The sequence below is a fragment of the Olea europaea genome, unplaced genomic scaffold, assembly GCF_002742605.1.
Source record: "Olea europaea var. sylvestris unplaced genomic scaffold, O_europaea_v1 scaffold675, whole genome shotgun sequence".
NCBI classification, from domain to species: Eukaryota; Viridiplantae; Streptophyta; class Magnoliopsida; order Lamiales; family Oleaceae; genus Olea; species Olea europaea.
In genome coordinates, this window is record NW_019265131.1 from 325,126 (window position 1) to 337,806 (window position 12,681).

The 12,681-nt window shown below is 31.1% G+C and overlaps 1 protein-coding gene across 3 annotated transcripts; it reads right to left on the reverse strand.

Annotated features, from left to right (window-relative positions):
- Positions 1-1,537: 1,537 nt before the first annotated feature.
- Positions 1,538-5,505, reverse strand: LOC111390371 (ADP-ribosylation factor 1-like). 3 transcript variants are annotated; one of them, XM_023015409.1, is made up of 7 exons: positions 5,356-5,505; positions 4,414-4,594; positions 3,696-3,766; positions 2,990-3,109; positions 2,785-2,903; positions 2,151-2,232; positions 1,538-1,773 (listed from the first exon to the last, which is right to left on the reverse strand). In XM_023015409.1, the coding sequence occupies exons 2-7, from the start codon at positions 4,559-4,561 to the stop codon at positions 1,768-1,770; spliced, it is 546 nt and encodes a 181-aa protein (XP_022871177.1). In that variant the 5' UTR covers positions 4,562-4,594; positions 5,356-5,505; the 3' UTR covers positions 1,538-1,767. The 3 variants fall into 3 exon arrangements, with proteins under 3 accessions (XP_022871177.1, XP_022871179.1, XP_022871178.1); XM_023015411.1 differs by having other exon boundaries at positions 4,414-4,587; positions 5,356-5,481; XM_023015410.1 differs by having other exon boundaries at positions 5,253-5,456.
- Positions 5,506-12,681: the final 7,176 nt, after the last annotated feature.

Consider the following 12,681-nt stretch of genomic DNA (forward strand, 5'->3'; position numbering starts at 1 on the left):
GCTAAATTTTAAAATAAAATTCGTTAATTAAAAACTTTCTTAAGAATTGTATTATAAACTTTTATGTATTTAATCAATTAATATTTTATATTTTTATTGGCCTTAAAAGGATTACATATAAAATTATTATCTCATACATTTAGACGGATTAATGATTTAATACATTACATCCGTTGAAATCGATAAATTCTTCTTTTTAAACGAGATATTATATTATTGAAAACTCTAAAAACAATTATATCTGGTGAATGCAAGCTATAATAACGTGAACAATGAAGTAATAAAAAAAATTAAGCTAATATTTCTCATTCCTTTCTATTCGATGAATTTTTTTACGAGACTCAGCCATTAAGATGTGTTTCCGGGAAATGTATTTTGGAATAGTTATTATTTTTTTATTTTTTTAAGAATGCATGGTTGAAAAAGAAAAAAAAAACTTTAGTTTATTTATAATATTATTTTATTGAAAATTGTGTAATTAAAAAAGGAAAAGAAAAAAAAAAGTATATTAAGTTGTAATTTTGAAGCTCAATTCACATGGTTGACACAAAAAAGTTAATCTCAAATTTTTGTGTAACTAGGAATAACATTTTCAAAATCTCCCAAAATTTAGCCCTGATTGTTCAATGTGTGGTTAAAAATAAGTTTTTAAAAAAAAAAAATGAAATTTTGAAAAATGGTAGACAAACAACGACTTAAATACTTCCAGATGGATACTTCTCTCGCCGTGTAAAAATTACTTTAGTAGGACGTTTATTGCCCCCTATTTGATGAGATTCAAATCAAATTTTTTGCATATTTTAATAAAAATTGATAAAATGTGTTACTGAAAAGTTATGGATCCCGTAAAATGTATGGTTAAAATTAATTGTTAACTTTAACTTACATTAAAATTTTAATTTTAATTTTCACCAAATTAGCACCCGTAACGCTTGAATACAACAATTGTGTTATATATACATTATAGTTTATTTAATAATTTACATACACATAATGTAGTGAAATATAATTACATCAGATTCTCTTCAACCAAAAAAAATTAATAATAATAATCTCCTATCCATTTGAGACCTTATTTATGCGTAAACCATTATCAAACTCCATTATATACAAATAACATTATTAGAAATACAATAAATTAGCCGAGAACGAGCAGTGCCCAAACTCTAGTCAAAATAATTAAACTGATTCTATGTACTGCAGTATTTTTAGTACTTAAAAAATCAGTCCAATTTAATTTGGATTAAACTCCTTGTACAGACCCATTTGCAAAGGGTTTGTACAGGGCCTCTCACATGGGGGAGAGCATCTGTACAGACTCTGTGCAAATGAGTCTGTACGAATAGCATTTTCCATTTAATTTTCAGTTACTCATTATGTCAAATGTGAAATTTAAAAGTTATTTTTTTTCCTAACAAAACTTATTTACGAAAGTATGTGGCCTTAAATTTGATGGGTAACAGAAACTTTGCTCGTCCTAAATCGTGAAAATGCTTATTTTTTTTTATTTTTTTTTTCATTAAAACGATTAAGAAAGTATCTCAACATCAGAATTAGGAAAGAACATTAACCACAAGGCATATAGCTAAATATGTTGCTGAAAATAAGGAAGACAAATAGCTGCAATTGTAAAATTAAAAAAATTTTACTACAACAAACTGAAAGTGAAAATCATAAGGTCTCTTTGATATAGCCAATTCCATAAAAGAGTACCGTGTCCCTGTTCCAAGCAAAAATCTAACCAGCAATAATAAATCCTTCACTGCTTCATGCCTACAAAATCAAAGCCGTCGTCAATTAGATGAACGGCAGAAGACCAAAATGTATCCCAGAGCAAAAAGAGAGTGTCGAAGCAACCGTTGGTGCTGTAAACAGAGGTACGTAAGTCGATCCAAAATGCTTAATTATCCCAGATACATTTCTCTCCAAATAATTAATTAAGATGGAGGTACATAAGTCGACCCAAAGGCTAAACTAAACTTCGTACCAGCACATTTAGCGGATATTGCAAAGTGAATTGGTAGTAATTGCAAATTTCTCTTATGAATATAGCATAAATAAAAATCAATATCACAAAGTTGGTACTGTGAATGTCATAATTTCCACTCAGGATAGTTTTAATACCACAAAATGGTTATCTATGCACTTGCCTTGCTAGCGATGTTGCTCGAAAGCCATTCCAACCCTTCGTAAAGGCCCTCCCCAGAGGTTGCACACGTGCTCTGGATGTACCTGGACAAATGACCAAAGAAATAAGAGAAATTGCAATGCTCCTCTCACCACTTGAATCTTAAAAAACTTCTAAATGTTTGGCAACGACTCTGGATGTAGTTTTGGATCTCATAAGTCCACTAGTAGAAATTCTCATCGTCTGAGGGTTCTATAAATAGACTTCTAGATAGTGTACATCTTTGGAGGTAAAATATAAAGAAATGAAAACGGCATCTGTTTCAAAATGCATTCCAAAAAGGTTCGGCCCACATCACATAATGTGGAAGCCCTTCAAAGTCCATGCAAGAAATGGACTTTTCATTCTAGAAATTTTGCCATAGACTCTATTGTCTTCTCTTGAGACTTCTTATGATTTTAATTGATGGTATGGTATATAAGAAATAACACAAAGAAATACAACATATACAAAGTTGTATTAACTGAAACTACTGAGTTTATTTTCTCGTGGAATTATTTTTGCCTCTCATGATCCAATTTCTCAAACTCTACCATGCAAAAGAACTGGGAACTTCCAGCATACTTGGACAACGGCTAAGTACAAGAAAATCTTACCAATGACGTTGACGAAGAGAGTGGAGGCCAAGTTTGTCAGTAATTTCTGCAGCATTCATTGCATTAGGCAGATCTTGCTTATTAGCAAATACAAGCAAGACAGCATCCCTCAATTCATCCTGAAGGCATATGAGATACAATATTAAACACCACATTCACGAGGGAATGAAGAGTAATAATAAATGAGCAAAAAATGAAAACGTACCTCATTCAACATTCTGTGCAGTTCATCTCTTGCTTCAACAACTCGATCCCTGTCGTTGCTATCAACAACAAAAATAAGACCCTGTGTATTTTGGAAGTAGTGCCTCCACAAGGGACGGATCTGAATGAAAGGAAAAGGGCAATCAGCTAGTGCCCAGTGGATGTAAATATATACTGAGGGCGGGCAACAAGAATAGATGGGACACATTGTTATGTAGAGACAATTACAGATGCATACCATTGCATTGCCTTCTATAACATACAAGAGGAAAATTGTCAAATGCCTGAAAGGCTGTAACATTAACAGATATAGCATTTATAACATACAGGTAGCACAACATCACTGCAGTGAAATCCACGATTCACTAATTAAATTTTTAGGATCAATTGCAACCTTCATCATTTGTCTACCAGTTTTTCCTCCAGATAATTTCAGGGATAGCAAATTGTTAGACTTGTCAAGCTTGAGGATTGTCTTACATGACTAAAAATGGAAAATACATTTAAGAGGTATATCAAGGAAAAGGAAGGGCCTGACTTTGAAATTGAAAGGAATAGATTCAAATACTGCGTCTCCAGCATGACTAATTCAAATCACTAGTACATCTAAAGAAGTGAGGTAAACAGGGCAAAACAAATACATCATAATATCATATCTGTGTAATTTACAATAACTCTAAAATTAGCTAAGTAAGAGGGATACAGACCTTGTCTTGGCCACCAACATCCCAGACAGTGAAGCTAATATTCTTGTACTCCACTGTCTCAACATTAAATCCTGGAAGGAAAAAAATCAAAATGAATAATGGGCATCAGAAGGTAAGAAATTCTGTCACTGGGACTAAAAGATACTCAAGATAATGTAAAAACCAAAGAGACCAGTAGCTCTACCCGCTATCCAAGACACACAAACATAGGACATGAGAGCTTCTTCACCATAAGGAACCCATTGGAGTTCTCTCATAGGCATTTAAGATGTTATTAGCCAGACCACACTGGGCATCTTGGTGCTTGAGAGTTTTAGTGGTTGCATTCTAGATGGTCATTCCTCATTGGTCATTCCTCATTCTATCGTTCAGTTCTATTTGATTTTAATAAGCAAGATGGAACGGTGAGTTCTTATCTCTTTGTACCACAATTTTCTTGATAAAATAAGATAGAAGAAAACAAAAGAAGCATCTAAATGATGAGATGACTCCATCTTCTGAGCACCAGTAAAACTGACAAACTAGAAACAAGGAATTCAGGAAGTATTGGGCAGCTTTACTGGTAGTATAGAACAGCAATGAAAATGACAATATAGGAACTCCCTCACACAAGCCATGAAACGTTAATTGCTGAATCCAGAACAAAAGAACGTGCAGTAATAACAAGCTGTGAGTAGCATATCAATGCAGTAACGTTGGACCTGCCAGAAGGACTCACCAATGGTAGGGATTGTAGTGACAATTTCTCCAAGCTTGAGTTTGTATAATATGGTAGTTTTACCAGCAGCATCAAGACCTACCATCAGAATCCGCATCTCTTTCTTGGCAAAAAGCCTGCTAAACAGCTTTCCAAATGCCAGCCCCATCTCTGCTTCACCTCAGACTCAGATCGCTGCCAACTGATTATAAATTTGATAAACATCAATCCGCTCAAGCAAAACAATCAAATGTACAAATGTCAGTATTCCACTAGCTTTTTCAGCAAATTCAAAATCTCTTCATAAATAAAAATAAAATCTTATACAAGGGTGTCTTTGAACCGTTATGAATACTGAATCTATAGTCTACTATGGAAGCTTATTGAGAATCACAGATAATTTTCTACATAAGCAATGAATATCACTTATTTCTAAAACGAAATAAAGTATTTATTTAATTCAATTAAACATGACAGCAAACAACATATTTAAAGTGAAAACTAAACCACCAATTCTAGATTACGAGAAAGCTCCAATTTGAAGTGGATCTGAATGCAAACAGGTACCGAATCAACTTCAACGAAAATAAACCCAACAATTCACGCGCATTCAGATCCACGATCAACATTTCTCATAAAAACGTATTGAAATTAGCGGTCAACGCGATTCTATTATAATATTCAAATTTGTCAAGTGATATTAAGTATTAACAGATCCATCTTAAAACGCAGACTAGCACTCAGATCGAACAAAAATTCAACTAATCACACCCCTACAATATGCAGCATCATACACGGATCCTGCATGTAGAGATACAGTTATACAAGCATTCGCAATCATAGATTATACATGTATGTACCTATATATATAACCAGCTTCGGAAATCAACGTAGATCTAGGGTGTAATTACCGGATGGAAAAGAATTTAAATGGAAAGAACGAAAGGAGAGAAGATTTTTTACCTTCTCGAAAGCTTCGTAGAAGAATCGAAATGTATGTAGAGAGAATGTTTCGGGGAATTTGAATCTCTGACTATTCCTATTTGAAGGCCTGGCGGAAATAGAACCCCGAGTATCGTTTTATCCTTTTCTTTTGTCGCATCCAGTTAAACGGAGATTTTTCAATAAAATAACATTATACTTATAAAAAAAAATTAATAATAATAATAACAATAAACCATATAAAACCAAAAGAGAGCCGTCTCCCTTTGACCTAAATTAATAATAATAAAATTTGTCAATTAATTAAATTATTAGTTTAACAGAAAATTTTGTTTTGATTCGAATTGTGGGCATAGATACTAACGTTAGTTGCACATGTTTAAGCTAAAACCCAATTGTCTTGGAACAAACAGACAAATGCTAAGGGCCCGTTTGATAGGGATTTTGAGAATTGATTTTTTGACCGTTAGAAGAAAAGTGGGGTTCACATGTGAGAAAAGAAGTCAAAAATTACGGCTTGAATAGTAAAATAACGGTCAAAAAATCAATTTTTTGAGGCAAAAAATTCCCACCAAACGGGACCTAAGCAAAAATCAGCTTTTAGAATCTTCAAAAGAGTACAAAAACTAGCATGGTGAAATGTACAACGAATATAAGAGACTCTTCAACTTGAAGATATTTTAAATTTATTGAAATTGAAGGAAAAATCGATGTATAAGAATCCTAAATGTTAACGGAAAAGACGACTTAGGTATACTAGTAAAATTCTAAGTTTTTTTCTTTCTATATTGATTGACGATATCGGAAAAATTTCTGGATAATAATGAAGTAGGGATATAATTGTGGGTTCAAAAACAAGCATTTAGAATCTTCGAAAGAGTACAAAAACAAGCATGATGAAATGTACAACAACTTTAAGAGACTCTCCAACTCCCCTTTTTTTCTTCAAATTTTCATTTTCAACTACGCATTTTTCAATAAAATATTTTTACGTGTCAACCAAAAATAATTTCTTATTTTTTGAACCACACATTCTCCAAAATAATCACTATTCCAAAATATATTTAATTAATTTTATCATTTCATAATACATTATTTGCACAAACACGGGTGATAAATTTCATTATCTTTTTTCTTTTTCTTTTTTTTGAAAATTAATAATCCATTGCGTAAATAAAAAAAAAAGGGAAAATGAGAATTTTCAAAAATTTCAAAATACTAATTTCAATAATTTCTTGAAAATTTTATTGGTGCTAAAGGCTCGATATAAGTTTAGTATGACCTGTCAATACCTATTCTCATATTTAAAGATCCGTTACTCACACAAAAGCTAAGAGTTAATCTATAATAAAGTAACCGAAAGCTCATTTTGGACAAAAGAAGTGAAATAAAAATAAGATACGTTTAAACATAATGAAGCATGTTTTGTGTTGATTTCAAAAACTAAGAAACTTTGAACTATAATCAAGCATGTTTCATGTTAATTTCCAAAAAATAAGGACATGTTTCGTGTTTGGTTTTAATTTAGAATACTTACGTAAAAAAAGTGAATTTTATCTATTAAAGTAAAATAATAATTAACAAGCTCAAAATAATAAGAAATTGCTTGACCAAACAAGCTCAAAATTTTACTCTTACATTTTCTTTTTGATTACAATCGTCCTGCAACTTTAGCAGAAGTGTGCCTTTTTAAGTTTTGGGGCTATAATTTTGGGTCAAAATATATTTTTATTGTTGTCTTGCCTCATAAAATTAGCGTAATTTTTTTTCTCCTCAAGGTGTAAAAATGCACCCAAAAATAAAGGGAAAAAAAATCAAAATCAAAGCAAGAATGAGAGAATTAACAATGATGAATATCATTATTCTTTGACGATAGCTTAAAAATTCTCGATGATAAGTATAATGTAATGCAGATGTGATTTTTCTTCACTCTTGGTTTTAAGTTCTATCGTAATGTCTATCAGCACTGCACTGATTGCACGATCTCATTGGAACCCTAGAATTTTTCTTCGCTCTGATGTCATGCCAAATCACTTGATGCAGTTAAAAGTTTACTAATTATAGCATTTAAATAACGTATTCAATAATTTACAGGTTTTTAATGATATTTGTCTTCCTATTTTCCACTATAAAATTTAGCAAGCTTCTCATTGATCAAAGGTAATTGAAAATTACTTGAAATTGAAGAAATTCCTAGATAAACTTGTTTTGCAGAAATAATAATTCTTTCAAATTTTGATCAACGAAAAAAATAATAATGAAAATTGAAAAATGTTCTGTGGGTTTTAAAATTATTACGCTTCACTAAGCCCCTGTTTGATTCCCATTAAATTACATTTCATTACATTCTATTTTTTTCTCTCCTATTTTCAACCACACAATCTTCCATAAAATAATATTACATGTAAATCGAAATTTTTTCCTTCTTTTTCAACCACTCATTTTTTCAACAAAACACTATTCCTCACATTTTCATTACCAAAAATGGAGGCCAAACAGGAGCTAAATTGTATCAGATTACAACATTTTATTTTAAAAGTACTGTTGAGCATCCCCTTGAAAAAAAAAAAAATTGCCGTGTTTTGAGTGTTTTTCACGTTCTAAGTTTTTTAATTGAATACACTCAAAACGGAAAAAAAAATCGTTTTGAATTTTCAGTTACAAATTCTTTCTTGTTTTCGGAAACGACGACCAAACACGTTTTTAGGCATTTTTGAAAACTAAAAATAGAAAAAAAAAAAAAAGAAAAAGAAAAAAAACGCAAGCTTATTTTTTTTTCTAAATTTATTTTCAACTAAACATTCTTTCAATAAAATAATTTGCATGTAAGACTAAAATATTTTCCTACTTGTTAATTACATAATCTCCAAAAGATCACTATTACAAAATCTACTTTCACAAAAAATGAGGCTCAAACAAGGGCTTAATCAAATAAAATATCATAAAATAATTTTTCAAAATTTCTAACCAAACGTGTTTTCTAATTTTTAATTTTGAGAAATAATTTTTCAATATAATAAACTAATTGCATTTTTAGAAATCTTAAAATAAACACTCAAAATAGGAAATGAAAATTGAACTCAAAACTCAAAATTGAAAATCAAAACACAAATCAAACGGACCCTAAATTTGTAGTTTACTGCTCACATTGACATTTTTAGAACATATGGTAATAAATATATTTTGGAAGGAAATTTAAAGGGGAAAAAGAATTGACATTATGTGATACCAATCGGATTCCAGCCAGGTGCAATTGAAAGTTGAAATTACCATCTTCACTTCCTAACATAACAGAGAATGTGCAAAATATAAAATGTTGTGCCAATCTGGGGAAATCTGAATTGCAGTCATTAAATATTTCATGACGCGTTAATAAAAAAATGATAACATACATATATATATATATATATATATATATATATATAATACTTCAGAATCTTTCTACCCGCTATCCAAGACACACAAACATAGGACATGAGAGCTTCTTCACCATAAGGAACCCATTGGAGTTCTCTCATAGGCATTTAAGATGTTATTAGCCAGACCACACTGGGCATCTTGGTGCTTGAGAGTTTTAGTGGTTGCATTCTAGATGGTCATTCCTCATTGGTCATTCCTCATTCTATCGTTCAGTTCTATTTGATTTTAATAAGCAAGATGGAACGGTGAGTTCTTATCTCTTTGTACCACAATTTTCTTGATAAAATAAGATAGAAGAAAACAAAAGAAGCATCTAAATGATGAGATGACTCCATCTTCTGAGCACCAGTAAAACTGACAAACTAGAAACAAGGAATTCAGGAAGTATTGGGCAGCTTTACTGGTAGTATAGAACAGCAATGAAAATGACAAAATAGGAACTCCCTCACAAAAGCCATGAAACGTTAATTGCTGAATCCAGAACAAAAGAACATGCAGTAATAACAAGCTGTGAGTAGCATATCAATGCAGTAACGTTGGACCTGCCAGAAGGACTCACCAATGGTAGGGATTGTAGTGACAATTTCTCCAAGCTTGAGTTTGTATAATATGGTAGTTTTACCAGCAGCATCAAGACCTACCATCAGAATCCGCATCTCTTTCTTGGCAAAGAGCCTGCTAAACAGCTTTCCAAATGCCAGCCCCATCTCTGCTTCACCTCAGACTCAGATCGCTGCCAACTGATTATAAATTTGATAAACATCAATCCGCTCAAGCAAAACAATCAAATGTACAAATGTCAGTATTCCACTAGCTTTTTCAGCAAATTCAAAATCTCTTCATAAATAAAAATAAAATCTTATACAAGGGTGTCTTTGAACCGTTATGAATACTGAATCTATAGTCTACTATGGAAGCTTATTGAGAATCACAGATAATTTTCTACATAAGCAATGAATATCACTTATTTCTAAAACGAAATAAAGTATTTATTTAATTCAATTAAACATGACAGCAAACAACATATTTAAAGTGAAAACTAAACCACCAATTCTAGATTACGAGAAAGCTCCAATTTGAAGTGGATCTGAATGCAAACAGGTACCGAATCAACTTCAACGAAAATAAACCCAACAATTCACGCGCATTCAGATCCACGATCAACATTTCTCATAAAAACGTATTGAAATTAGCGGTCAACGCGATTCTATTATAATATTCAAATTTGTCAAGTGATATTAAGTATTAACAGATCCATCTTAAAACGCAGACTAGCACTCAGATCGAACAAAAATTCAACTAATCACACCCCTACAATATGCAGCATCATACACGGATCCTGCATGTAGAGATACAGTTATACAAGCATTCGCAATCATAGATTATACATGTATGTACCTATATATATAACCAGCTTCGGAAATCAACGTAGATCTAGGGTGTAATTACCGGATGGAAAAGAATTTAAATGGAAAGAACGAAAGGAGAGAAGATTTTTTACCTTCTCGAAAGCTTCGTAGAAGAATCGAAATGTATGTAGAGAGAATGTTTCGGGGAATTTGAATCTCTGACTATTCCTATTTGAAGGCCTGGCGGAAATAGAACCCCGAGTATCGTTTTATCCTTTTCTTTTGTCGCATCCAGTTAAACGGAGATTTTTCAATAAAATAACATTATACTTATAAAAAAAAATTAATAATAATAATAACAATAAACCATATAAAACCAAAAGAGAGCCGTCTCCCTTTGACCTAAATTAATAATAATAAAATTTGACAATTAATTAAATTATTAGTTTAACAGAAAATTTTGTTTTGATTCGAATTGTGGGCATAGATACTAACGTTAGTTGCACATGTTTAAGCTAAAACCCAATTGTCTTGGAACAAACAGACAAATGCTAAGGGCCCGTTTGATAGGGATTTTGAGAATTGATTTTTTGACCGTTAGAAGAAAAGTGGGGTTCACATGTGAGAAAAGAAGTCAAAAATTACGGCTTGAATAGTAAAATAACGGTCAAAAAATCAATTTTTTGAGGCAAAAAATCCCCACCAAACGGGACCTAAGCAAAAATCAGCTTTTAGAATCTTCAAAAGAGTACAAAAACTAGCATGGTGAAATGTACAACGAATATAAGAGACTCTTCAACTTGAAGATATTTTAAATTTATTGAAATTGGAGGAAAAATCGATGTATAAGAATCCTAAATGTTAACGGAAAAGACGACTTAGGTATACTAGTAAAATTCTAAGTTTTCTTCTTTCTATATCGATTGACGATATTGGAAAAATTTCTGGATAATAATGAAGTAGGGATATAATTGTGGGTTCAAAAACAAGCATTTAGAATCTTCAAAAGAGTACAAAAACTAGCATGATGAAATGTACAACAAATTGAAGAGACTCTCCAACTCCCTTTTTTTTCTTCAAATTTTCATTTTCAACTACACATTTTTCATATTTTTACGTTTCAACCAAAAATAATTTCTTATTTTTTGAACCACACATTCTCCAAAATAATCACTATTCCAAAATATATTTAATTAATTTTTATCATTTCATAATACATTATTTGCACAAACACGGGTGATAAATTTCATTAACTTTTTTCTTTTTCTTTTTTTGAAAATTAATAATCCATTGCGTAAATAAACAAAAAAAGGGAAAATGAGAATTTTCAAAAATTTCAAAATACTAATTTCAATAATTTCTTGAAAATTTTATTGGTGCTAAAGGCTCGATATAAGATTAGTATGACCTGTCAATGCCTATTCTCATATTTAAAGACCCGTTACTCACACAAAAGCAAAGAGTTAATCTATAATAAAGTAACCGAAAGCTCATTTTGACAAAAGAAGTGAAATAAATATAAGATACGTTTAAACATAATCAAGCATGTTTTGTGTTGATTTCAAAAGCTAAGAAACTTTGAACTATAATCAAAGCATGTTTCGTGTTGATTTCAAAAAAATAAAAAAACATTGAACTATAATCAAGCATGTTTCATGTTAATTTCCAAAAAATAAGGACATGTTTCGTGTTTGGTTTTAGTTTAAAATACTTACGTAAAAAAAGTGAATTTTATCTATTAAAGTAAAACAATAATTAACAAGCTCGAAATAATAAGAAATGGCTTGACCAAACAAGCTCAAAATTTTACTCTTTACATTTTCTTTTTTATTACAATCGTCCTGCAACTTCAGCAGAAGTGTGCCTTTTTAAGTTTTAGGGCTATAATTTTGGGTCAAAATATATTTTTACTATTGTTTTGCCTCATAAAATTAGCGTAATTTTTTTTCTCCTCAAGGTGTAAAAATGCTCCCAAAAATAAAGGGAAAAAAAATCAAATCAAAGCAAGAATGAGAGAATTAACAATGATGAATATCATTATTCTTTGACGATAGCTTCAAAATTCTCGATGATAAATATAATTTAATGCAGATGTGATTTTTCTTCACTCTTGTTTTAAGTTCTATCGTAATGTCTATAAGCACCGCACTGACTGCACCATCTCACTAGAAACCTAGAATTTTTTTTCGCTCTGATGCCATGCCAGATCACTTGATGCAGTTAAAAGGTTACTAATTATAGCATTTAAATAACGTATTCAATAATTTACAGGTTTTTAATGATATTTGTCTTCCTATTTTCCACTATGAAATTTAGCAAGCTTCTCATCGATCAAAGGTAATTGAAAATTACTTGAAATTGAAGAAAATCCTAGATAAACTTGTCTTGCAGAATTAATGGTTCTTCCAAATTTTGATCAACGAAAAAAATAATAATGAAAATTGAAAAATGTTCTGTGGGTTTTAAAATTATTACGCTTCACTAAGCCCATGTTTGATTCCCATTAAATTACATTTCATTACATTCTATTTTTTTCTCTCCTATTTTCAACCACACAATCTTCCATAAAATAATATTA

Bases quoted from the DNA above. Each gene is read 5' to 3' on its own strand.
- LOC111390371 (XM_023015409.1), bottom strand. From the start codon at position 4,561: ATGGGGCTGGCATTTGGAAAGCTGTTTAGCAGGCTTTTTGCCAAGAAA. The intron at 3,767-4,413 runs GTGAGTCCTTCT...TTTTCCTTCCAG, and splicing joins CACTACAATCCCTACCATTG to GATTTAATGTTGAGACAGTG. The intron at 2,233-2,784 runs GTAAGATTTTCT...TCATTTGTCCAG, and splicing joins TCTCTTCGTCAACGTCATTG to GTACATCCAGAGCACGTGTG.